The 23,443-nt window shown below is 41.0% G+C and overlaps 4 protein-coding genes and 1 long non-coding RNA gene across 7 annotated transcripts in view; 3 read left to right on the forward strand and 2 right to left on the reverse strand.

Annotated features, from left to right (window-relative positions):
• Nucleotides 1-162: 162 nt before the first annotated feature.
• On the forward strand, nt 163-6,117 carry hspa14 (heat shock protein 14). 2 transcript variants are annotated; one of them, XM_063906050.1, is made up of 15 exons: nt 163-286; nt 706-786; nt 966-1,048; nt 1,177-1,225; nt 1,471-1,576; nt 1,654-1,744; nt 1,833-1,937; nt 2,036-2,197; nt 2,734-2,889; nt 3,538-3,640; nt 3,889-4,104; nt 4,227-4,391; nt 4,778-4,845; nt 4,937-5,028; nt 5,567-6,117. In XM_063906050.1, exons 1-14 carry the CDS (start codon nt 230-232, stop codon nt 5,013-5,015), a joined length of 1,521 nt encoding a protein of 506 aa, XP_063762120.1. In that variant the 5' UTR covers nt 163-229; the 3' UTR covers nt 5,016-5,028; nt 5,567-6,117. The 2 variants fall into 2 exon arrangements, with proteins under 2 accessions (XP_063762120.1, XP_063762117.1); XM_063906047.1 differs by lacking the exon at nt 5,567-6,117 and having other exon boundaries at nt 4,937-5,085.
• Nucleotides 5,099-8,051, reverse strand: prl2 (prolactin 2). Its single transcript, XM_063906051.1, has 5 exons — nt 7,975-8,051; nt 7,520-7,710; nt 6,985-7,092; nt 6,591-6,770; nt 5,099-5,757 (listed from the first exon to the last, which is right to left on the reverse strand). The coding sequence occupies exons 1-5, from the start codon at nt 7,994-7,996 to the stop codon at nt 5,563-5,565; spliced, it is 696 nt and encodes a 231-aa protein (XP_063762121.1). The 5' UTR covers nt 7,997-8,051; the 3' UTR covers nt 5,099-5,562.
• On the forward strand, nt 6,458-11,631 carry LOC134879504 (uncharacterized). The gene is made up of 2 exons (XR_010167850.1): nt 6,458-6,790; nt 7,986-11,631. It is a non-coding gene; the product is annotated as an uncharacterized LOC134879504 (long non-coding RNA).
• Nucleotides 11,632-11,889: 258 nt separating this feature from the next.
• rint1 (RAD50 interactor 1) lies at nt 11,890-19,666 on the forward strand. The gene is made up of 15 exons (XM_063905426.1): nt 11,890-12,245; nt 12,397-12,522; nt 12,653-12,768; nt 13,072-13,245; nt 13,525-13,665; nt 14,266-14,455; nt 14,972-15,082; nt 15,158-15,383; nt 15,521-15,658; nt 16,085-16,179; nt 16,664-16,768; nt 17,311-17,531; nt 18,431-18,611; nt 18,789-18,907; nt 19,187-19,666. Exons 1-15 carry the CDS (start codon nt 12,012-12,014, stop codon nt 19,398-19,400), a joined length of 2,391 nt encoding a protein of 796 aa, XP_063761496.1. The 5' UTR covers nt 11,890-12,011; the 3' UTR covers nt 19,401-19,666.
• A 116-nt stretch (nt 19,667-19,782) lies between these two features.
• Nucleotides 19,783-23,443, reverse strand: part of LOC134879103 (DENN domain-containing protein 5B-like) — a 52,614-nt gene continuing 48,953 nt past the window's right edge. For both annotated transcript variants that reach the window (XM_063905425.1, XM_063905424.1), the window contains 2 exons: nt 23,108-23,282; nt 19,783-22,342 (listed from right to left, as the gene is read on the reverse strand). In XM_063905425.1, coding sequence (XP_063761495.1) covers nt 22,159-22,342; nt 23,108-23,282 — 359 coding nt within the window. In that variant the 3' untranslated portion in view covers nt 19,783-22,158. The remainder of the gene's footprint in view (nt 22,343-23,107; nt 23,283-23,443) is intronic.

Genomic DNA, 23,443 nt, shown 5'->3' on the forward strand with positions numbered 1-23,443 from the left:
ATTTAACCACAAGAATTTGGGCTTAAAAAAATCGATATGCATTGCCCTCGGAGAAATAAAAAATAAACAATTGTTTAATTTATAAGCTAGTTTATTACCTATATTACAATTCTGTATGGGTTTTAAATTCTTCTTAAAGTTATACGCTTTTGTTTTGAAAAGGTTCTACCGGAAGTGGCGCCTTGGGAGCGGAACACGAGCCCTATGCGCGTGTTGCACATCTTTCAGCATGGCTGCCATTGGAGTTCATTTCGGATATACTTGCGCTTGTGTTGCGATTTTTAAGGTGAGTTGCGCTCTTTTTTAAACTCTACTAGACTTTCCCACGCTGTCTTTCCTTCTCTGGTTCACAAAATAGTGACAACGTTCACCCCAACTCTAAATGACTACTGAAATAGCACTGGTTGTTAATATGCTAACTTCACATACACACACGATGAATTAAGTCATTCCATCCTTGGTAAAGTAAGTCTAAAAAACACATTTTTAGACATCTGGGAGTATATCCAAAGTTCTTAAATATATAGTCATGGATCTGGTACCCCTCCAGTACCCCGCCTCAAGGCCTCCTGAAAGACAGATTTAGTTATGTACGAAAGATACATGGTCTTTAGGTCCATATATTGTCTTGTTCCTAATATTACATAACTTGCATAGCTTTACTAGCAGGAACTGAACTGATGAGTGTGTGTGTGTGTTTCACAGGATGGGCGTGCAGATGTGGTGGCTAATGATGCAGGAGACAGAGTGACTCCAGCTGTGGTGAGCTACAGAGAAACTGAGCAGGTAAAACAATTTACTTCAATGATTGTACCTTTCACAGTTTTTAGGTAATCGCAGTTGAAATGTAAGACATTTTAGTCATCTTAACACCTAACAAGATTTTAATTATTACACTGTGGACTGTAGCTTCAAACATTCTGACTTGCCTGTATGCTTATTGCTTTATTTTGTATCTTCTGCAGATTGTAGGTATTGCAGCAAAGCAAGGACGGGCTCGCAATGCTGCCAACACTGTTGTTAAAGTGAAACAAGTGCTGGGAAGAAGGTAATATTCTTATGTTGTTTGCAAATATTATAACTACAGGAAACACAGGAGTAAACAGTAATAGATTGGAAAACTTGAAGAATATACAAATCCAAACAATAAAAATGTCTCTTTCCCTTCATGAACAGCTTTGATGACCCAGAGACGCAAACTCACAAAACAGAGACCAAGTGTCAGGTGAGTTTGTTAACAGATTCACTTAATGTTGTTTATGTCGGTTTTTTTTTGTTGCTTCATCGTATCTGAAAGACTCCTTTTTTAAAAAAGATTTTGTGCCCTTAATGAACATAATTTTTTTTAAATGCTGGTCATTAACTGCTTGAATCTTCAACCCAAAGCTTGCTGGCTGATTTTGTCTCTTTGTTTTACTTTGAGCCCACAAAGACCAACATTCCCAGTAAAGCTGTGATCCCTTTGTTCAGGTGGTCAACAGACAAGAGAAGCCTCATTATGAGTTCACAGGAGGAGATCGCCCGGAGTATGTGGCTCCAGGGGATGTTGCAAAACTCATCCTTCATAAAATGAAAGGTATATTTTTGCAAAAACGCAGACCCATGGCTTAAAGATGAACAGAGCGTGTTTTAATCATTCATTTCTCTTCTCAGAAACGGCTCAGTCAGCTCTGGGCTCTGATGTCAAAGAGGCGGTCATTACCGTCCCCTTTGAGTTTGGACATGCTCAGAAGCGTGCTTTGAGGTAGGCCGAATGAAATCTCACTACAACGGTACTGTTTTGTTGTGAGGAACCCTTTAGTAAAGACTACCACTGTGTTTGCTTTGTGCAGGGAGGCTGCTGAAGCTGCAGGGTTTCATGTTCTGAGGCTAATCCACGAGCCTGCTGCTGCTCTGTTGGCATATAACATTGGACAGGACTGTTCTGCTGGAAAGAGGTAGAGGAAGGAGAGAGAGAGCGAGCTTAAGGGACTCTTTATGAACACAATGTATCCATTTCCAGTCGATTTGCCCTCACATTGTTCTGTGTTCACAGCCATGTCCTGGTGTATAAGCTGGGTGGGACGTCCCTGAGTGTGACAGTGCTGGAGGTCAACGGAGGAATGTTCCGGGTTCTCGACACCCACACTGACCACAGCATCGGAGGAGAGAGCATCACCGCGGCTTTGGCCCAGCACCTGGCAGCCGAATTTAAACGGTAGCTGCTGTGATTTCTGCTGCTCCTCGCACTCTGTAACTTAATGTTCTCTAACACGTGTTACTCATGTATATAGGGCTGCAACTCATGATCATTTAAGTGTTGATTATTGTCTCAGTTTCAACATAACTCGTCTTTTCATCAGATATAAAGTATTACTAAAGTGGCAAAATGATATGTTTCGGAAAACTATTGACTGAAATATTTAATATAATCTGAAAAATAAAACACAGCATTTTGATATGTGATTACAACCGAGACGATATTAGAAAAGGATGACCAACTGATGGTTTAGTCAGCTCATCGTTGCAGTGTTACATGTATTATGTCATACTTTGCAAAAGCACCGTTTTACACTTAGTTGCTGGTTCATCTGTGTAAACTGAAGCCGTCTCATACAACAGCCCTCTAATAAATCCCCCCCTTATGAAAGTTCTTATGTTCAGGTTGTGTTTAGGGGTGTTGATTTAACTCTATGACCTAAGATCTTGTTATGCCTTGTTTGTATTTGACGCCTCTTGTTGTCTGTTGTGCAGCACCTTTAAGCACGATCTGACCGGCAATACTCGGGCGATGATGAAGCTGATGAACGGAGCTGACATGGCCAAGCACTCCCTCTCCTCATTAGCCACGGCCAACTGCTTTGTGGACTCCCTGCACGACGGCATTGACTTTGAATGCAACATCTCGCGGTAAGCTGGGAAGCTAACACAAAGCTGGTCGTAACATCTAACAACACATCGTCATGCAGAGGACATAAAACCTTACAGCAACCAAAGAGGCTGCAGATTTAGAGTGTAAAATAGGAATAATTCCATGAGTGTTATGGTTTGCTATTGAAATAGTGTAACCTGGAGGAGGCTGACATCACTCCAAATTGAATCGGTTCAAATGCACAACCCTATTTTACAGGACAGCTCCATCCAGGAAAAATAAGTATATAACATAAAGGACCAGCCTTTTGTAGGATTTTAGGCCTCAAAGGACATAACTAATACAATATTGAGAGCCCAGGTAATCAGGTAATATCCTCAGAAATAAGGTTAATAAAGAAAGTTAAACATTGCATGGAAATTTACATCAAAAACAAACACTGCTGCGTATAAAACCCATACACTTATGAACATGAAGGCACCATGGACTTCTGAAACGACTAACCGAGTGTTCCAGAAACAAACTGATTAGTTAAAACACGAATGATGATATTTGTCCTCTTCGAGCAGATTTATAGTTTGGTTAGATTGAGACGGTTTTAAGTGTTAAAATGTCATTTTTAGACAAAGTCAAGGTGGATAAAAAGTTGTAACCAAGATGATAACCTCACTGTGGTGTTTTCTCAGAGCTCGATTTGAGCTGATGTGCGCGTCACTCTTCAACAAGAGCATCCAGCCAATCAGAGCCCTGATGGAGAAGGTGGGACTCTCCAACAGCGACATTAACCAGGTACAGTGTGCTTTAACGGAGGAGCTGTGGTTTAAAATGATCAAATGCAGCCGAAGAAAAAATCCCCTTGGCTTTTAGTCGAGGGAGCCCTTGCGACGCTAACTTCCGGTTGGTTTACAGAATACATCACTGCATCACTCTATTATTGTATTGATTTGGATGAGTGATCCTTGTTTTTATAGTTAATAAATGTGACTTCAAGCACTTAAAATCCTCAGATACCTCAGTAATGAACTTGTTTGTTACAGGTGGTGCTCTGCGGCGGTTCAGCCAGGATCCCTCGCCTCCAGCAGATGATCTGCGAAATGTTTCCTGATGTGGAGATGCTCAACTCAGCGCCTCCTGATGAGGTCATCGCTCTGGGAGCGGCTCTGGAAGCAGGCTTACTAGTTGGCAAAGAAGGCCTCGCCCCAGAGGAAGAGACTGTCGCAGTGGATGTTTCTGCCTCTGACATACTAGTGAAGGTACACTGTTAGATGAAAAACACAGCTGAATCATTTTTGTCCTTAAACATAAGTATTGAATTTCTATTTGTGCACCTGACTCTATTTAACTCATCCCCGGCTCGATGGTGTGGGTGTTGCAGGAGGTGGATGAATCCGGAGCGGAGGTGTTCACTGTTCTGCTTCCATCGGGCACTCCCCTCCCCGCCCGCAGACATCACGTCCTGAGTGGAGGGGGGGAACTATCCTCTGTCTGTCTGGAGATTTACCAGAGATGTCTCAAGGAGGAGCCAGAAAAACTAGCAAAGGTATAAAAAAGCGCTCACACTGGATCGAATGTTGAGGGGTAGTTTGAATAGTTGGAAGATGGCTTGTATGAGCTACAAATCGAAAAGTCAGTGTATTGTTATATTTAGGAACTTGCATTTCACCTATGTAATGTTACCATGTTAGCCCAGCATTGTTCAGTCTTGTTTTTCTGTAGCCTAGTATGCTAGTAGTTATTCTTTGTTGCATAACATTTTATTAGCACTGTTCGGTGCATTATTTTTGGTCAGTAGGTGCATAGAATTGCTGTTATTAACATAATAAAGTCCTCTTTGATGTTTAAAACAAGTGTGAAGCATTCCTTTGCCTCACCTGCCTATGATCAAAACTCTGAATTGAAATATCTTCCTGTGTGTACGATGGATAGATCGTCTTGAGGAACCTGCAGCCCAAAGAGGATAACCACGACATCGACACCGTGGTCACCATGAAAAGGTACCCCCTCCTTCAGAATGACAGTAAAGGTCACATGATGAGATTGTTTGAATAATATGAAAAATAATAATATGATTTCTGTTTGTTGCAGGGACGGCTCCGTCCATGTGTCCTGTGTAGAACAGAGCAGCGGGAGACCCGAGGTCGTCACCATAGCAGCCGCATCATGAAGCTGCACACACTGTCAGTGCAGTGATTAGTTTTGTTTTTTCTTACCTAATAAACATAATGAATGCCAAACTACATGCTCAGATTTATTACCTTTTGGATTTCTGGGGAAGAATTCCAGAAAGTGCTCATTTTCAGTGGACTTTTGGTCGCAGTTTCCTCACAGACACGCAACACAAATATTTATCTGAAAATCTCACATGAGAATACATGTTGAATTCTGCTCAGGAATCCTCTTTCTTTGTGGTTTTATGTATATCTTCTGTAAATGTAGGTGCGAGGGAGAGAGAAAGACTCCATTCATTCATTTATATATTTACGAATGATGCAGGAGTCTATTATAACCAGCAGAACAATCATTCCATCATGTCCATACCTAACTCAATTAACATAACACCAGGCATGAAGTGGAGGACGGGCAGAGTCTTTAAGTCTCAGTTGAATTTCAGTCATAATGGGTCAGTTAACATCCTGCAGATAAAAAAAACAAGCATTTCCATTCAAACGCGTTGATATTCCCGAAGTTAAACACATTGTTTTCCCGGCCTCCTAGCATCCATGATCGGGAACTATGCGACACTTGAGGATCTTCAAGTAGTTCTGGACCTTATTGGAGTCTCGGCGAAAGCAGTAGAGCAGGACGTAGTCTTTCATCAGCTGCCATTCGACACTGTCTGAAGGCAATAAATCCTCGGGAGAAGCCAGGCTGCTGACAGAGTTACTGATTATCCCCTGCACCTGCATCTGGAGAGGACACATGCACACATCAGCTTTTTATCCTTCATGTCACCCATTTAAGTTAAAATTCTAAAACAGTTCTCACAAAATAAACACTACAACGTAATTGACAAAGCACACTCGTAAAGAATTTGAATTAACTTGTGTATTTATCGGTTTGGTGATTGGTTGGTTTCTTGGTTGATTGATTGCAAAAAACAATGTTAAATTGAGTTTATATTATACCCAGGCTTGGAGGGTTACTTTAAAAATGTGTTTCGTTACAAATACTCGTTAAAAATGGAGTCAGTTACATAATCTATTCATCACGTCTTTAAAGTAACGTAATTCCTTTTTGATGACTTCAATATTAAATATTCAAATAAATACAAGAGAGAAGACATATCAATAATGACTACATCTTTTTTTCTGTAACTGTAAGGAAATACAGTTGCCTTATATTGTATCCTTATTCCTGTCACATGTATTCTGTTACTTCCCAAGAATGATTTTTATATTGTGATTGTGATGACACACGTTTCCATTTTATCTGTTGGTTATTCCGCCCTATACAAACGGAGAGACGTGGCAGGCGGTGTCGCCAAAGTTTGGTCTCTTCCTTTCTGGCTTGAGGCTGAATAATTGGTCTTAACAAAAGGTCACCTGAGGGTGAACAGTACAGTTTGGATTTGCCGCACGACATCATGAATCACACAACCTGAGACCCGACTGCTCCAAGCATCAACCACGCAGATTAACGCATTTTGAGCACCATTTATTTTGACTTTTGGAATCGATTCTTGAACTGCTAATGTTAACAATCTCCCATGTCTTTTCACTTTTTACAAGACATACAGTACCTTCTCTGCCACTTTCTCTACACCCTGGCGAAGCTCGTGCACCATGTCATTCATCTCGAGAGCTTTGTTGGAGCTGAAGTTGTTGAAGTCGTGGTGGTGAGCCATGCTCTGATGGAAATGCCACAGAGGATCCCTCCATGCCACCAGGAGCTTCAGGATCACCTCTGTCAGCTCCCCTCTCTGTAGGGACAACCAGACAGGTAGAGGCATTACTCATTATAAAAGTCAGTTCATACTTTAGAATTAAGTTTGAATCATTAGCAATACTTGTTGTTTAACTGGGGGAAAAGCCTGTGATGTATAATGGATTAAAGCAAGAGGAAGGCAGACTGCGAACACGATGTAGACAGCACATGCCGACTACAGGACATAACTTTTATAGAGGTTCATTTACCGCCATTCTCTGAGCGTTCTCCTTGCCATTGGGCGTGATGATGGTAGAGGTGTGACAGATGCGACCCACCCGGCCAATTTGATTCTTACTGGGCAGGAAGTACTGCTCCTGACAGGACGGACATGAAGGCAAGAGGGAAATGTCAGAGGTCACCTTAATGTCAAATGAAAAAAAAAGGATGAATGGAGTAGTAGAAAGGCTTGCAATTGATAATCACAAATGGCTATTGGTATAAATGTGTGTGTAGACTCAGTTGCCAGTTTAAGATTACTTATTTTGCCCATCCTATTAATATCAATGAGAGTAGGCTTGATTATAGAATCTCTGTCGCAATAACAGGAAATAATTTTACACAACATTAGCCATGATGAAGGTAGGATTTAGATAGCTTATAAACTGACCACTGATTTTATGCATTATCCTGATCGAGCAGGACATATTTAGAAAGCTTATGTTTGCTGTTACATCACTTTTAACGTTTAAAACATCATTATAAAAGCTTTGGCTGACGTTGAGGAGTATGCATGAGACTTACAAACTCAGAGTGAAGGTCACTTGAAATGCCGTGAATCCTGGCTGAGTGTTGGATGACCCGGTCAAACAGGTTAGCGAGAGAGAGGACGTGGCACCCAGCCTTGCCATTGGTACAGATGGGTGCTGCACACACGCTGGTCCGTCTGCTGGAGAAGAACAGACAGCCCGACAAAACCACCCACACCAGAGATACTATAGGAGAGAGACAGAGGGAAGAACAAAGACATAAAATAAAACCATGTTGCCCTGAAAAAAAAGTCATGTTCTTTTCCTTAAAAAAAAGTGTGTGTGTTTGTATGAGGTCTTAAGGAGTGTGTTTTTTAAGGATGAAAACTCAAGAAAATAATAAATGCAGTAATGGAAAATGGAAGTGTGAAAAGGAAAAGTACATGATGACAAGCAAAATGAGAAGGCAAATAATTGTATCATGCAAAGTTGTATTTCTGAAATATCTACCTGATCTGAAGGTTCCATTCATCCTGAAGGACGTCCAGTCTCAGAGCTGATGGCAAAGAAGCTTTTCTTCATATGAGTGTCTCTCACTGACCATTTCCCATTTTCACTTTCATATCAAAGAGAAAAAGAGAGGGGGGGGGGTACCTCGTCATGCTGTGTGTGTGTGTGTGTGTGTGTGTGTGTGTGTGTGTGTGTGTGTGTGTGTGTGTGTGTGTGTGTGTGTGTGTGTGTGTGTGTGTGTGTGTGTGTGTGTGTGTCTATCATGATAGAGTAACCTGAGGCAGTCTTGAAGAGCGATAGCATCATCAACTAAGACGTCATACAGCCACACTGGATTTCCTGTCCAACACATTTACGTCCACTAAGCAGGCTTGTCCCATACCTATTATTTATATGTGCATGTCGCCCAGCTAGAGAAAACATAAACAGCCTATAAAAGGGATATTTAGAGCCCTCCAGGCACTAATCTGAAGGGTAGAATCATCTGATGAGTAAACCACTGCATGTTGAAAAGATGTTACATGAACCAGAACTGTTTGGTAAACAGGACTCAGATTTTTGATCAGATTTTCTTTTAACTTATTAGCCTGTTATTATTATTATCATTATTTTATAGATAGTTTTCTGTTTATTATCTGTTTGATAAATTCTAAATACTTTTGAGTTCATGCTGTTATCTCATCTGTCCTTGCTGTGATAAAATGACATTGTGAAATAGAGAAGTGTGTTGTTTCTTACAGTCACTGTGTACTTAGTGTTGTAAAGGTTTACATGGTAAATGGATCAGTATGGTTTTGTCAATTCAAAGATATTTTTTATTTCACCTGTTTAAACAGAAAAGGACTTCTCTAAAACCACAGGACACGTTCTGTGATCATCTGTTTCTTTTGTGCCATGTCTTGTTTCACTTCCTAGCTTTGTGATTCCCGCCTTTTTTGTGATAGTAGCCTATGTCCCTCACTGATTTTCCTTCCTTGCGTTACCCGTGGATATGCTCTCCTTGTTCTTCGTGCCATCCTGGCAAACAGTCACAAATAGTGTGATGACACTTGGAATGACCAAACCTCTCCTTAAAATGAAAGCACTTTCTTTTAGCCGATGGAATGGACATAAGAGTTGAGTTTACATATTGTACAAAGTTTGCCTTCGACTTGAACAAATTGTCAAAGTTTATTTGCCCAGGCAGATAAGTCTGCTCACGACCACATATAACTTTTATTTTGTGTTTTTTTTCTTCTTCTTTTTTGTTTTAACACTTTAAATTCAATTGTCTTTTTTTATTTTTCTAGGAACATTTAATTTGTGGAAAAAGGCACTTGTTTTACTGCTCTGTACGCTCTGGTGACATGAGCAGGCACTCACATGACTCATTCCTTCAGTGACCTCATCACATCCACCCAGGAGATATTAATTGAAATTGGCTTCAAATTATTAATTGACCAAAACTGTGTCTGATCTTTTGAAAATGTACTTTTGTAACTGCTTTCTTGAGCTTTTATCTATGTTCTATCAAGTTTGGTTTGTTTCAGTATCTGTGTTTTATTATATTACAGTTCAACTTATTTTGGGGTTTTATTTAGTTTTTTATTCTAAATTAATGAATTTTGCTTGGAGCATGAATGTCTGTTCCAAACTCACAGCATCATAGTGATATAACCAACAGTTATCAAGTTGTTGCCCCGGACAAAGTATTATACGGAGGCCTGAGGCTGTATGCAGAAACCAAAATACATTGCGAATCCTAGTCTTACCTAATGGCTAATTGACCCATTGCCTTTAACAATGTTATCTCATTGAGCATCCTGCACAGCACATGTTACTGTCATAGAAATTAAATGAGAAAAAAAAGAACTGTGAAATGTAAAGGACTTGACAATGGATAGACTTTCTACACAGACAGCGTTTAGGGGAATTCAAACACACCACGACATCCGGCATATGTCAGAGGTTGTTCATTGACGTCACCACTGTACAAATGAGTTAGCATCTCCAACTCGCAGATACACACATTTATTGGCATAGTCATAGGCCCTTTTTCATTCACTGAATTACTCACATGAAACCCTTTAAGGACAGGTCTGTTTCTGATAGTAAATAGTAGAAAGTACAGTATAGAGTAATTTTTTCACTGGTATTACAAACATATTAGTAAATGTGTGTGTGGAGAGACATTAACTGGATTTTGTTATCAAAGATTAAAGGTTTTAGTTGGTAATATTGACTATATACAAACTATCTTTTTATACATACCATAAAAGTACCTTGTTATAATGAAAAAAGACCTGTTAGGAATAAGTGTGTTTCTTGCCATGAAGAGAAAAGGTTAGTTTTGGGCCAAGACAGCAATACGCTCCCATAGGTGCATGTGTTTCACTCAAGGAAAGTTTTAGTGATGACGCGAGGCTGGGACAAAACGTGACTGCTGCATGCTCGGGGACATAGTGTTGTTGGGCAGATGGTCTCGTGTTGTCATATTCAGACTGACCTACAGAGTAACAGGGTGACTGTTACAGTCGTGCATGCCCTCAGGCTTAAAATCCTCTCAGACGTTGGCCTTTCACTCCATTTCTACGACACAAACTTCGTCTGTGGTGACTGACCGCAAACTGAACCTTCCTCATTGAAACATAGTTTTATTCATCGTGTTTCTTTGGACTTCATGTTGGTCCACTTAAAGCGTAATCAGCATTGTCATTTATTCATGCTTTAATGAAGTTGAACAACATGTAGATTTCTAACTATTTATTAATATAGGAAAAATACAAGTGATTTCAAATGAAGAATGAAAGAATTTGATGCAAAAAAGAAAACACTTTTTAAATATACATACAACAGTTTTATGAGGTAAACTAAAAATGTATTATTCAAATTAACACCAACTAATTCAAATTATCTTTCTTTTTTAAAATATAGTTTGAATTTGGTGTTTCTCTTTCAAAAACAAAAGCATGTTGAAACCTTTAACAAAATAAACTCAGCAACAATTTGAAAGAAAAGAGAGACATTTGACAGCCTTGAGGTACCGATTTATTAGGATAAATCATCACAATACTATTTATGTCCATGTTTAACATTTAACATTGTTAACATTAACACCACTAAAATATTGTCCCTCTAAGACAAAATAAATGTAATGTCTTAAGTCGAGAAATACAGTAACTGTCTGTCACTCCACATACTCAAGGTATCAATGGATAGATAATATTAGTTTCATTTAGGTATTAAAGGAATGAATGCCTGGATCATTGCTGTAGTAATTTCATCCTCACATTTACATAAGTGGGGGCTTCAATAAATAATATATAAAAACATATACAGCCCTCTATCTCCATATGGAAGACATTGATCTAATAAAACACTCTCTGTATGGAAGGACTAATCTTTTCTTGTAGAAGTGGAGTAAACCCCTGGGATTTCTTGCTGTTAAATACTGAGTTATATAGAATATCCTTAGACAGTGTCTATGGAAGAATGCTGTGTTTCAGTTTGACAGTTTATAATTTTTTCATGCTTTGTGATTTGTTGTGTACGTGCTGCCCTTTTCCCCTTTTCATTTTTTCATTATTATTAGCCCAGTCTTGGGTCAGAAACAAATTGTTATGTTTTGTGTGCCTCCTAAGAAAAGACAATAAAATAAAATATATGGGGAAAAGGGAAGGTTTTCCAGTGTTCATTTCGTATGGTATGTTTCGAGGCTCAAAAAAGAGACTGATTTGTTGACGTGTAGATTGTGACGTATATGTTTGTCAACGTTAGCAATGTGAGCTTGTTTTTGGCCTCAGCGTGCCCCGTAGATACATTGTCAGTGAGACCATCTCACGTTTCATTAGACGGAAGTAGCAACACGTGTATCACTTTTTCTTTATTGAAGGGCACTCGAGGATTACAAAAAAACGTTGGTTTATCGGGTTAGTATTGCCACGTAACTACGTCGGACACTATGACCGCCCGCCAGGGTAACAAACGGTCACAAAGCACAAACGAACGCCCCCTCCTTTACCACACTGACAGTCTGTTGACGACACCAGAGAGAAAAGATGGCGGCGCCCGCAACAACAGTGCAAACCATGAACTCACTGACAGATAATTTGTTAAAGCCCGTTTACACAAACAGCCAATGTAGGGACTCTGTTTCAGCAGATTCGGGAACACTGCAGGACTATTTATTGGATTTCATGGAAAAAGAAGTCGGCAGCGACTTGAAGTCCCTGAAAAATGTTGGCGAGCTGCTGGAGAAACTGAGAGAGGAAAACAGCGTCCTGGAGGAACAGGTGTGTTTTAGAAAAAATACACTAAAACGCATTGAAAATGATGCAACGTGTCATTGTTTGGAAAGCCAAGAACATTTACAAGCTTATTTTGCAACTGACACGATATGTCCATCCATGTAGACTGAAACAGTTGGTGTACTCTGTCCTGCAGGTCATTACTGACTCCAGCTCGATGCCTCCTAAAGTGTCTGCAGCTCTGTCTGCTGCTGAGGAGGCCGGCTGCTCCCTGGAAGACTTACTGCAGAGAGAGGCCCTTATCTCCAACAGACTGCACCAGGTAGAGCTTTTCAGTTTAGCAAAAGCTGTCAATTTCCTGAGATGTTAAACCTTGCTGTTGAAAGAATAATAAATGGCATGAGTGCCATTCTTGAAAGGTATAACCATGTGTATTTTACTCTATCTTCTAGCACCTACAGGATGCACAGCCTTGGATGGATAAACTCGACCAAACGCTACACAAAGTCAACACAATAGAGAGACACGTGAAATACCTACGATGCCTCCAACATATAGAGGAACTCAGGTAATGTGAGCAAGTCTGAGGCGAGGACGACACAGATTATCTGTCAAAGATAAAAGGGGAGTGACAGGACATATGTGTGGGTGCAGAAATAGGAGAAGGTGGACATAGACTGACAACATAATGGAAAGAATGAACAACCCTTCAGGAAAGACTATCTGAGAGGGATGCACAGATAGTCAATTCTACAATTTATGAAGTAATGCTATAATTGACATTTGACATCCAAGTATTACTTTTGGAGTACAAGCTGATATCCCTGTGTGTGTGTTGTGGGCTGACAGAAGTGGTATTGTGTGTTTGCAGCGCTGCAGTCCAGCAGTGTTTGATGACCAGCAGTGTGTGGGAGGCCATACGGGCGGTGGACAGCATGGCTGCACTGGACACTGGACTAAACCAATCTGGATGTTCTCACCTCCAGGCGTTCCTCCAAGAGACCCTTCACTTCTGGCACAAGATCATCAAAGACCGACTGACCACGTAAACCTCGCCCCCTTTGTGTCAGAATCAGAATACTTGATTTATCCTGGAGGAAATTGGGTTTCTAGATAATTGCTTCATTTTAAAATTAAATAAATAAAAGAAATATAGAAAAACACAAGAAAAAAAGAATTATATTAATATAAGAAGTTAAATGTCCACTACAAAATAAAAACATAGAATATTTTAGAGATATAATTGCTGAATTGCACAAGAATATAAAGTTATCCCTGGATCATAATCTTGTTTTCATAAATCCTCCTCTTCTTTCCTTCCTAGTGATTTTGAGAAAGTCTTGATTCAGCTTCACTGGCCGTTCATCTCCCCCCCCACCCAGTCCCTGACTCCCACCGCCAACTGTCAGGAGATCAGCAGCCAGCTGGAGCTGCTCGTCTCCCAGCTGCTCGCCCTGCAGAACTCGTATCCTTCTTCTGTTCTGTATGTTTTTATAGATTTGTGTCCATGAGCATTGATGTTGTTTATTCTGTTTATGATACATTTTGTGTTCGCACTTTAGTCAACATGGGCTGTTTTTAATTCTACTAATTCAATTCAATATTATACAGACAATAATGGAACAGGAAAACTAAAGTAGTAGGACCTTTTTAAATGCGCTTCATAAATAAACATAACATGACTTGTATGTTAAGGTACATAGCTCGTGATGTGCGTACATAGTGGCCTATAACTTCACAAAACAATCCATTAAGGGCTTTGTTGTACAACAATGTAAGCAGTATACAGCAGATTATTTTAATGAAAATGTAGACAGGGTATTTGAATATTGGTAAAACCATGCTGTACCAAATAAGGGTGCGACCAATTCATGTGCTATCATTGGTATAGTTCATCGGGAGCCCTGCTTTGCCATACACACTATAGAACTGTTAAAGAACATCCCGTCATGAATGTGTTTCTAAACAAATGAACTAAATGTTAATGAGAGGGGAATGACATGTTCCCAAAGAGGAAGCGATGTGTGCGCTCCTTTGTTTGATTTCGTTAACTCCCCCTTGGCAGTGATGATCTCATTTCCCAGAGGGCTTTGGCCTCTTGTCACGGTGTCCCCGCAACCCAGCCTGCTTCTTCAGCCACACCTCCGTCCAAGGCCCTCCCCCTCTGTCTGCCCATCCAGATCATGCTGCTGCCGCTCATCAAGAGGTTCAGATACCACTTCTACGGGAACCGACAGACCAACACCCTCAGCAAGGTTTCCACAGAACACAACACCAACCCTTACACAACAGACACCTCTCAACTAAACATGTGGTTTTAACTCTAAAATCAAATCCACCAATTTCAGTGTAAGCATATAATCCTAAAAAGGTTAGATACATAAACGTACTGTTTGTTTTTTACACTTGCATCGTAGTAATAACCAAATACTCTTACTGGTTTTATAGCAAACACATGGCAGTAACAATAATAACCTGTAGTTGCCAAGTGTTAACCCTTCATCACTTTGACATTTTTGGCTTTTTTCATCTTAAATGTTTATTTCAAACACATTTTGGAAAAAGTTTCAGGTTTTATTTCTGTAATAAGTCTGTTGTAAACTGTCTGGTCAAATGACAGACCCTATAGACAGAAATGACCCCATCAAAACCCTACAGAAACCGTAATCGTCCCCACAGAAAAAAAGGACAACATTCTCATCAGCAGGAACATTTGAAGACTTTTTTTTACAACAACCGTAACACTCCTTCTTTGTTTGTGTGTTATTCAGCCCGAATGGTACCTCACTCAGGTTCTGATGTGGATCGGGAACAGTTCAACGTTCATGGAGGAAAGGATCCAACCTATCCTAGACCGAGCTGGGGCCACAACCAGTGCCATGGTATGCTTGGTTGGTTTAGTGAGTTGAAACAGGTACTTGTTCTTCAGGCATTTTAAGGGCTGTCTGTGTGTGCAGGTGGAGCTGTGTCGAGGCCTGCTGTCTCTGGTCCAGGAGAAGGTGGCCAGCGATGCTTCCAGGCTGCTGTACGACGATGCGCTCTTCTGTCACTTGGTGGAGGAGGTGCTGCAGTTTGAGAAGGAGCTGCGGGGGAACCACTCGTACCCAGCCGTGCTGCCTGGTCTGCTGCACCTCCTGCTGGATGACGCCATCCTCCAGAAGTGGCTCACTGTGGAAAAGAAGAGTAAGTACGACCACTTGTTTGTCATTTACTCAACCCACGTCACCTTGAGTTCGTGAAAAAGTGAAGTCTTCTCTGTCTCGGTAAGTCTGTTTGCATCATTGAAGGCGCATTATAACTCTGAGTTCCTGTGTGTTCAGTGGCAGTGGAGAAGATGGATGCCATGCTGTCTTCAGAGGGAGCTTGGAGCTCTCAGTACAAAGACATCAGTGATATGGACGAGCTAAAGGCTCCCGATTGTGCAGAGACGTTCATGACTCTTCTGCAGGTCATCACTGGTGAGACTTCACAGTCTAGCTTTTTGAAGTCACTGGCAGTACAATAGATTTATTGGAAAAGCATTTCAGCGTAGTTTAGATTCTGGAAAGTAGTAACAATCAATAATGGAATAATGTGAAACCACAATCGCTGCAGAACTTAAACTGGCATTGTAATTGAACACTGAAGGTCTGGCCTGACACCATCTTTCTACGGATAAGGGCCTGTGCAAAACTAGTTTAAAAAAAGCCAAATCCCACCATGACCTCCCAGTAGCGGCAATATTTATAGCAGTAGAGTCAGTAAACGGTTGGTAACACCCTTAACCCATAGCTTTACAAGTGTTGTTGCTCAGTACCTTTATAGCATACATGTAATGTATTTTGTTAGAACATATAAAGGATTTATATTAAAAGTCTCTGTTTATGTCCTCCTGCTGTCCTCAGAGCGGTACCGGTCCCTGCCCTGTCCCTCTGCACAACTCAAGTTTCTGGAGCTCCAGAGGGAACTGGTGGATGACTTCCGCATACGACTCACACAGGTAATAATGACAAAGAGACGAGGGTATTAATGAAGATGCAGTCTAAGAATTGAAATGTTTATAGTGTGTATGACATCAGGGCTGGGCGTTTCACCTGAAAATAATATGACACAATAATGGTCATTACAGTGCATCTGAATCCTTTTAAATAACCAGGTTAACCAAGATGAAAGTCAGAGTTTCACAGCCTCTTTTGTGGATATTTTCCAGCTTGTTTCCTGTTTGTGTGACAGTTATACTGACAGTTTTGTCTACCGCTCAATTTAACTTAAAGTGGGTTGAGTATTGTAAGATGGAAAGGAGCAATACGTTTTTTAAACACCTGTGGTGCTGTGTCATCGTGTTCTCTCCGCTGTCGTGGTTGTTGTTGCTTTTCTCTAGATGCGTCTTACTGTTTGTGCGTTTATTAAGGACGTTTAATAATAATGTCTGAGGGAGAAATATCTCGGCTAGAGGGGGTTGCTGTAATACTTTTTCTTACCAGGTGATGAAGGAAGAGTCTCGCTGCCCGCTGGGGGCCCGATATTGTGCCATCCTTAACGCTGTGAACTACATTTCCACCATCCTGGGAGACTGGGGAGACAATGTGGTGAGTGGACTTTGTAAATCGAATTCATTTAGATTCTTTTGCCACAGTGCAGAATGACGTTGCTTGACACGTCTTACGTGTGTCACTCCTGCACATGTGACCAAGCCCCTTTTATTTCATTTGAAAGCTCATATACTTCACTTCACTTTACGTCAACATTATGTATTCAAAAAATAGGGCTTAAAAGATCTTTATGGCCCCGGCTGTGGCGCAACTGACTGGGGCACCTGCACCGTACGCCGGCAACCCGGGTTCGATTCCCGACCCGTGGTCCTTTCCGGATCCCACCCCGACTCTCTCTCCCACTTTCCTGTCACTCTCCACTGTCCTATCCGATTAAAGGAAAAAAGCCCCAAAAAATAACTTAAAAAAAAAAAAAGATCTTTATGTCCCTCGGAAGGAGTAGGCAATAAACGCAAAATGTTATTCATTTCTGAAGTGGTTTAATGTCAAAATCTTTTTAATAAAACGGCCACTACAAATGATACTGGTCGATCAAAAGAAAAAACACTTCACTTCTTATTTATTTATTCTTCCTTCAGTTCTTCCTGCAGCTGCAACAGGCGGCGGTGTCCCTCGGTGAGGAGGCGGTACTGGGGGGCCTGGGGGTATTGGAGTTGGGTCGCCTGGCTTCTCTGGAGGGCTCTCTGTTCGAGGGTCTGCTGGCGTTGCTCGACCGGCTGAAAGGAGACATGATGGGAAGACTGCTGGAGTGGACCATGAGAGAAATCACAGAAAAAGTCCGACCCTACGGACAAGAACGGTGAGACATCAGTCTGCTGAGATCCATAGATCATGGGGTAGCTGAAGTCCAACACGCTAGAGACATGGTTCTGGAAAAAGCTTAATACCACCCAAAAATGATTTGTATAGGATTGTTTCTCTATCCATCCCTCTGTGGCAGACAGTTATTTCTTCTATATTTGTAAAATTTCACCAGCACTTACAATGGTATGACGTGCTAGAAGTGAATATATCTGCACTTGTTGTTTGGAGTTTAAACAGAACAGGGTGAGCCTTTGGTAATGCAATCATTTTGAATATATGGTCATTTTATATGTTCTCCCAATCAGACCCTAATATAAAGTCCATGTGCACCTGCATTATCTCTTGTGGGATGTCATTTGAGACCTAGATAACATGTGATGAAGCTCAGTCTATTAAAACTGTTTCATTTAAAGGAAGAAGTGACAGTTTAGCTGCCTGCTGCCGCCCTCTGGTGGACTCCTGTGGTATTACTCCAGATTTATACCTGGGCATCTACCAAGGGCAGCGTCAGTCCATTGAATTGTTTCAAGAGAGCATTTTCCTTTCACTTTTATTTCTTTAGAAAATCAAAGCCTGTTGACACCTCCTGTGTTTGTCACCTGATTTCTTCTTTGCTTCTGTCATCATTTCTCACATGTCTGTTGAATGTAACCAGATGTGGTTACAGTGTGGCAATTCCGTGCTATTGATCAACTTCACATTCATTATTTGAATTGATTTTTAATAATACATGGTGTTATTTTTGTCATGTTTTCTCTTGTAGAAATGAAAATGAATTGATTGAGTTGATCTGAAGCTTAGTCCAGATGCTTACTGCAGAAAACACAGGTCCTAAAGGGAAAAAAGATCAATATTTTGCAATTTGAAATGTATTCTCCCCCGTCTTTTTTCCAGGTGGTTGTCCCTACCACCCCAGCAAGACCAGTCCACCATGACCCTGTCCAGCTCAGCGTGTCCCATGATGCTTTGTGTGAGGGACCGGTTGTTGAATCTCCATCAGGTCCTGAGTTTCTCTCTGTTCCAGCTGGCCTGGCAGGGCCTGGCCGAGCGACTGGACAACGTTCTCTATCAGGAAGTAAGAGATGTGTTTGCACTCAGACCACCGCATTTAATAAACATCGTTATTGTCTTTAGAAAGAGCCCACCTGTAAACCCTGTCTACTTCTTCTGTTGTTGTTTTTTTGCTTAATGACTTGCCATCGTGGTTTCCTCACCGTGTGATAGTAATGAAATATATCTGTGTCTCTGTCAGGTGGTGCTGTCTAATCATTTCAGTGAAGGAGGGGCCGCTCAGCTCCAGTTCGACATGACCAGAAACCTATTTCCTCTGTTTGGCCACTACTGCAAAAGACCTGAGAACTTCTTTAAGCAGTAAGTTTGTATGTGTGTGTGTTGGTTAGGTCTCACTTTTGCTTCCTATCATAAAAGTTTAAGAAATCTGCGCAAACATGATTTAATTTAAGGTGACTTTAATGGCATGACGTGACATTATTCATATAGGCAAAGCATATTTAAATGTTCCAAAGTTATTTACATTGCATTACCGTCATGAAAACTAAAATATATAGAAACCTCAAGTCAGTGAGGCACAAAACCAATGGACATAAAAGCAAGACTGGTTACATTTCCCCTATATTTGTCTCTCCGCAGTGTGAAGGAGGCGTGCATCCTCCTGTGTCTCAGCGTGGGCTCTGCCATTCTGCTGAGGAATCTCCTGAAGGAGTCAGAGGAGGAGGCGAGGAATATGACGGTTGCAGGGGATCCTCCACCAGAGTCGGCCCTCAATGAGTTGGGTGTCTACTGTTTGGCCCCTTGTGATGTCTTAATCCTCCTCAACCTCAGAGCCTCCTGGCCCGGACAGTAACAACAATCCCCCCCCTCCCCGGCAATATTTGCTTGGCTAATACTTCTAATGACACTTTCCCTCAATGACTTTAATCTCCTTTGTAAAGAAGAAGGTAATATTACTGTTTGGATAATAAGTTAATACTAAAGTCATTGTACTTTTGTTTATTGTTTTGCACAATTCCTTGGGCACACACCTGTACCTGTAACCTCAGTATACCACAAACAAATCATTATCTGTCAAAATGAATTCCATAATAAACCCTGCTGACCTGCACGTCTCTAGCAACGGTCTCACTTTACTCTCGCTCACAGAGAATTACCATTTCACATTATGTACCATTTTTAAATGATGGACACTGTTCATGCATGATCGTTCTTTAGACATACGTACACACAAACACCTTTAACACACTGGGTGCTTTTATTGAAATAGGCATAATAAATATCAGAACAACAAGTCAGTCCGACACATCTGTTCGTCCGGTGGCCTTCTTGCTATGAGCAGCATGCACTGTAACTGCTGTCATGGCTTTTGGTAGCATTTCCTGTTCAAGAAGTTCCACTCGGGGTTCATACCACGATGTGTTCACCGTTGTAAGAAAAGTTTGCTGAAGGAGGAATCTCAATCTTCCACAACAGTTTATCCCACTTGAAGTCTTCCCTGTAGCCATGTGTAGTAAAGCGTTCGTATACAAACTAATCGGGGACCAGACATAGGAATCTGTTATTGCTTGTTATGTGCTTTGCAGCAGAGCATAGTCCTGGAGGTGAGGCATTAGAGGTACACAGCAGGAGACACAGGGTTAAAACATGATAAAATCACATGAAGGTTCAACAGTTACTGCTTCAAAGTTTCCAGTAAATCCGCAGGCTGTATCAACCTTAAATTCCAGTGCTTCTGTCAGCCTTCTATGAATTAAAGTGAAATGAATAAATACATGAAATCATGACATTAACAAAAACATGTTGTGGGTCCTTCACAGGCTCAATACTGGAGAGGGAAATGACACAGGTTGCAAAGACTTCCAGTGGTTGTCCTCTCAATACTCATGGTCCATCTAAAATTCATAAGAGTCACAATAAATACAGCTCAGTCTACGTGTCATCATGCACTAATGACAATATTTACACCATTTCTCAGAAAGGATTCATTCAGACGGCGGTAAGAGGGGAATATCTCTCATGCAGCAACATTATGGGGAAATAAAATGCATCTTAAAAAGAACAGTTTATAGAGTTTCCACCCATCAATATCAAGTACGGAGGAGGATGGTGAATTAAAGTGTTTAAGATCAAAAACTAAACACAAGATTCTGCCTCTCCAGGGGTCATGTTGTCAAGTTAAACGTTTTAATAGCTAGTTTGTAAAACCCTGCACTGATATCAAATACATTTCTTATACGGTAAAACATCATTTAAGACTAATGTTCTTTTGTCATGAAAAGACAACATGTAGGATTTACATGTTTCATGGGTAGACCAAACTGATAGTGGCTGATTCCCTTAAAACCATCTTCTACTTATAACACTTCTGTATTCCAGTGATACCTACATTCATTCAGAATAAGTAAAATTGTGCTTGCTTGAGTTCATTCTTGACCGTAGGACTATCACAATGACAAAAATAATCTCAACACATGTCCCCTTACTAGCTTTATCCAGATCTTTTAACTACAAAGTTCTCTACTTTAGCCATGCGATGACAACCAAGCAAACACAAAAAAGCTGTGAAAAAAGTATTAAATGGACCTTGAGTTAAAAAAAAATTGTTGACCCTTTTAGTTAAGTGGTGATATTGGCGAGCTGTTTGAGAATGATAAATAAAGGTGTGAGGCTCACACGCATAATATCAATCAATTCCAAAACATAAAGTTGAACAATATAAAAACCTAAGCAGGGTAAACACACACCAGAGATCATACATCCTTGAAATATGACACACAGTGGACCACACACACATGCTTAAAAACAGCCAGGTCGATGCCTGTACTTGAGTGGTAGGAATGTCCATGTAGCCACAGGTTAGCTCCTGACTCTCTCGTCACTGAGATCAGTTTTTGGGTTCATCCGCACGTTTAAAGCAGAGAAAATGCCCAACACAAGTCCAGAGGATAAAAATAAAGAGAGGCCGTAGAACACAGAGTCAAAACCCTCGTTTCAGGGTCTCTTCTCTCCACATCTCAAAAGGCATGCTCGCTAATGCTATTGCTAACTAGCCGCAGGCGAGGAAAGTGAATACATGAGTTTATCTAGTTGTACCTACTGAGGGAAAGCTAGGCTACATAGCTAGCACACAGGGAAACGTCTGCTACTCTGCTAAGAACATTTAACCAGTGTATATTCTGTTCAACACCTTTGCTATGTTGTCCCTCGAAGCAGCCACTGTTTCAGTTCATATCAGTGCAATGTAAAGTATTTAGAGATAACACATGGCTGGTAAGGGTCTCGATGGATTAAAAGCAAGTTTTATGTTGCTTAAAAAGGACTTCCTTGAACCTGAAGCGTGTCCAATTTGGGTATTTAAATTGGACACTAAATAAAACACGATTAAGCACTGCTGGGGTAATACTGCATCCAAAGCTCATGGTGGACCCAAAGTCTTACTTCTCTTTTGCTTTGGTAATCAAACCTCCCTTCACTTTATAGTTCTGTCACTCACTTCCTCCTTCCCTGCTCATCCCAGAGCCAAAAGGGTGCAAGTGGGAGGTTGGGTGAAGGTGGTGGAGGTGAGGGGGAGTTTTAGAGGAAAACGTAGGTCTGCGTGTCTCCTGGCGCTAAAGGATGATGCCTTTGACTATGGAGGCTTCCAGTGTGATGGGGAAGTCGTGCAGCGTCTCGAGGACCTCGATGTGGGCGCTGACGGTGGCTCGGTCCCTGAGCAGGGCCGTGTCCTCGTACATCCGCTGGATCACCGGGCACTCCACCAGCAGGGGGAGCCACTGGGGCAGCAGGCGGTCTCTGCAGGACAGAGAGTCAGAGGAGGTTTCTACATTGGCAGCAGGGGGGCTGACTCAGTATTTATTGATCCTCAAGTGTGACTACCTAAGGCAACATCTATTCCAAATCTGTTGACTACAAAGGTCACTGTTTATTCCTTGGTTCCAGGAAACATTTTAGGACTTAAAATGCAGCGTCTTGTACGCTCAGATTTACACACATCAGATTTACGTTGCACATGCAGTGCCACAAAACACACAACTAGTGACAACACAAGTTTTTGGAAAAATTGAAGTTACGTAATACTAAATGTGTATGATCATGTTTCCCATGGCTCTTAAAATCATTGAAATGTTGTGGTTTTGAAAAACAGATAAATTGAAGTCCTTATGGGTATTTTTGAGAATAGACACCAACACACGAGTCATTTAAAGGGCTTTCATTTATATTTTTTGGAAAAGAATATCAATTGTTTTGTTGACATTAGTGTGGTGCAGTACTTGTGCCATTAAGGGTCCTACATTTTGACAGAATTTGGCCGGGAAAGTGCTTGTGATGAACATACAGTTGAATTTCAATTTTCCATGAAAGAAAAGTAATCAAATGTTTGATAAAAAAATTGATGCCAGCAGGTCAAATTTCCTGAAGTTCCCAACAACTACCAGAGCATTTCATTATCTGGAAATACATTCCTAAAATAGATTAAATATATTTCCATCCCGTGCTTGTTGTGAATGCTCAATACTATAAAGCAGACGTGTCTCAGGGGGCTGCCTGGGGACTGACCTGGCTCCGAGGCAGACCAGCAGCTGGAACTTCCCGTCCTTGCCGATGTTCCTGGGGTTGGAGTTGATGGCGTTGATGTAGTGACAGAGTGATTGACAGGTCCGTCCCAGGGGCTCCGCTGTCTCCTGAAGGTCTCCCATTTGGTCAGCTGACTCCATGTAGGCAACAGCTTTCTCTGCAGACGGAGGGAGGCAACAAGTTCAGTTTCCACACTGCTTTACCATCAAAAACAAACAGCATGCACAACATTAAATAATTATCTTGGCAACATTGTCAAATAACAACAAAAAAAGAATAGAAAAAGTATAATTCCTGACATTATTTCCTCATTAATCA

Source organism: Eleginops maclovinus, chromosome 17 (genome assembly GCF_036324505.1).
Source record: "Eleginops maclovinus isolate JMC-PN-2008 ecotype Puerto Natales chromosome 17, JC_Emac_rtc_rv5, whole genome shotgun sequence".
NCBI classification, from domain to species: Eukaryota; Metazoa; Chordata; class Actinopteri; order Perciformes; family Eleginopidae; genus Eleginops; species Eleginops maclovinus.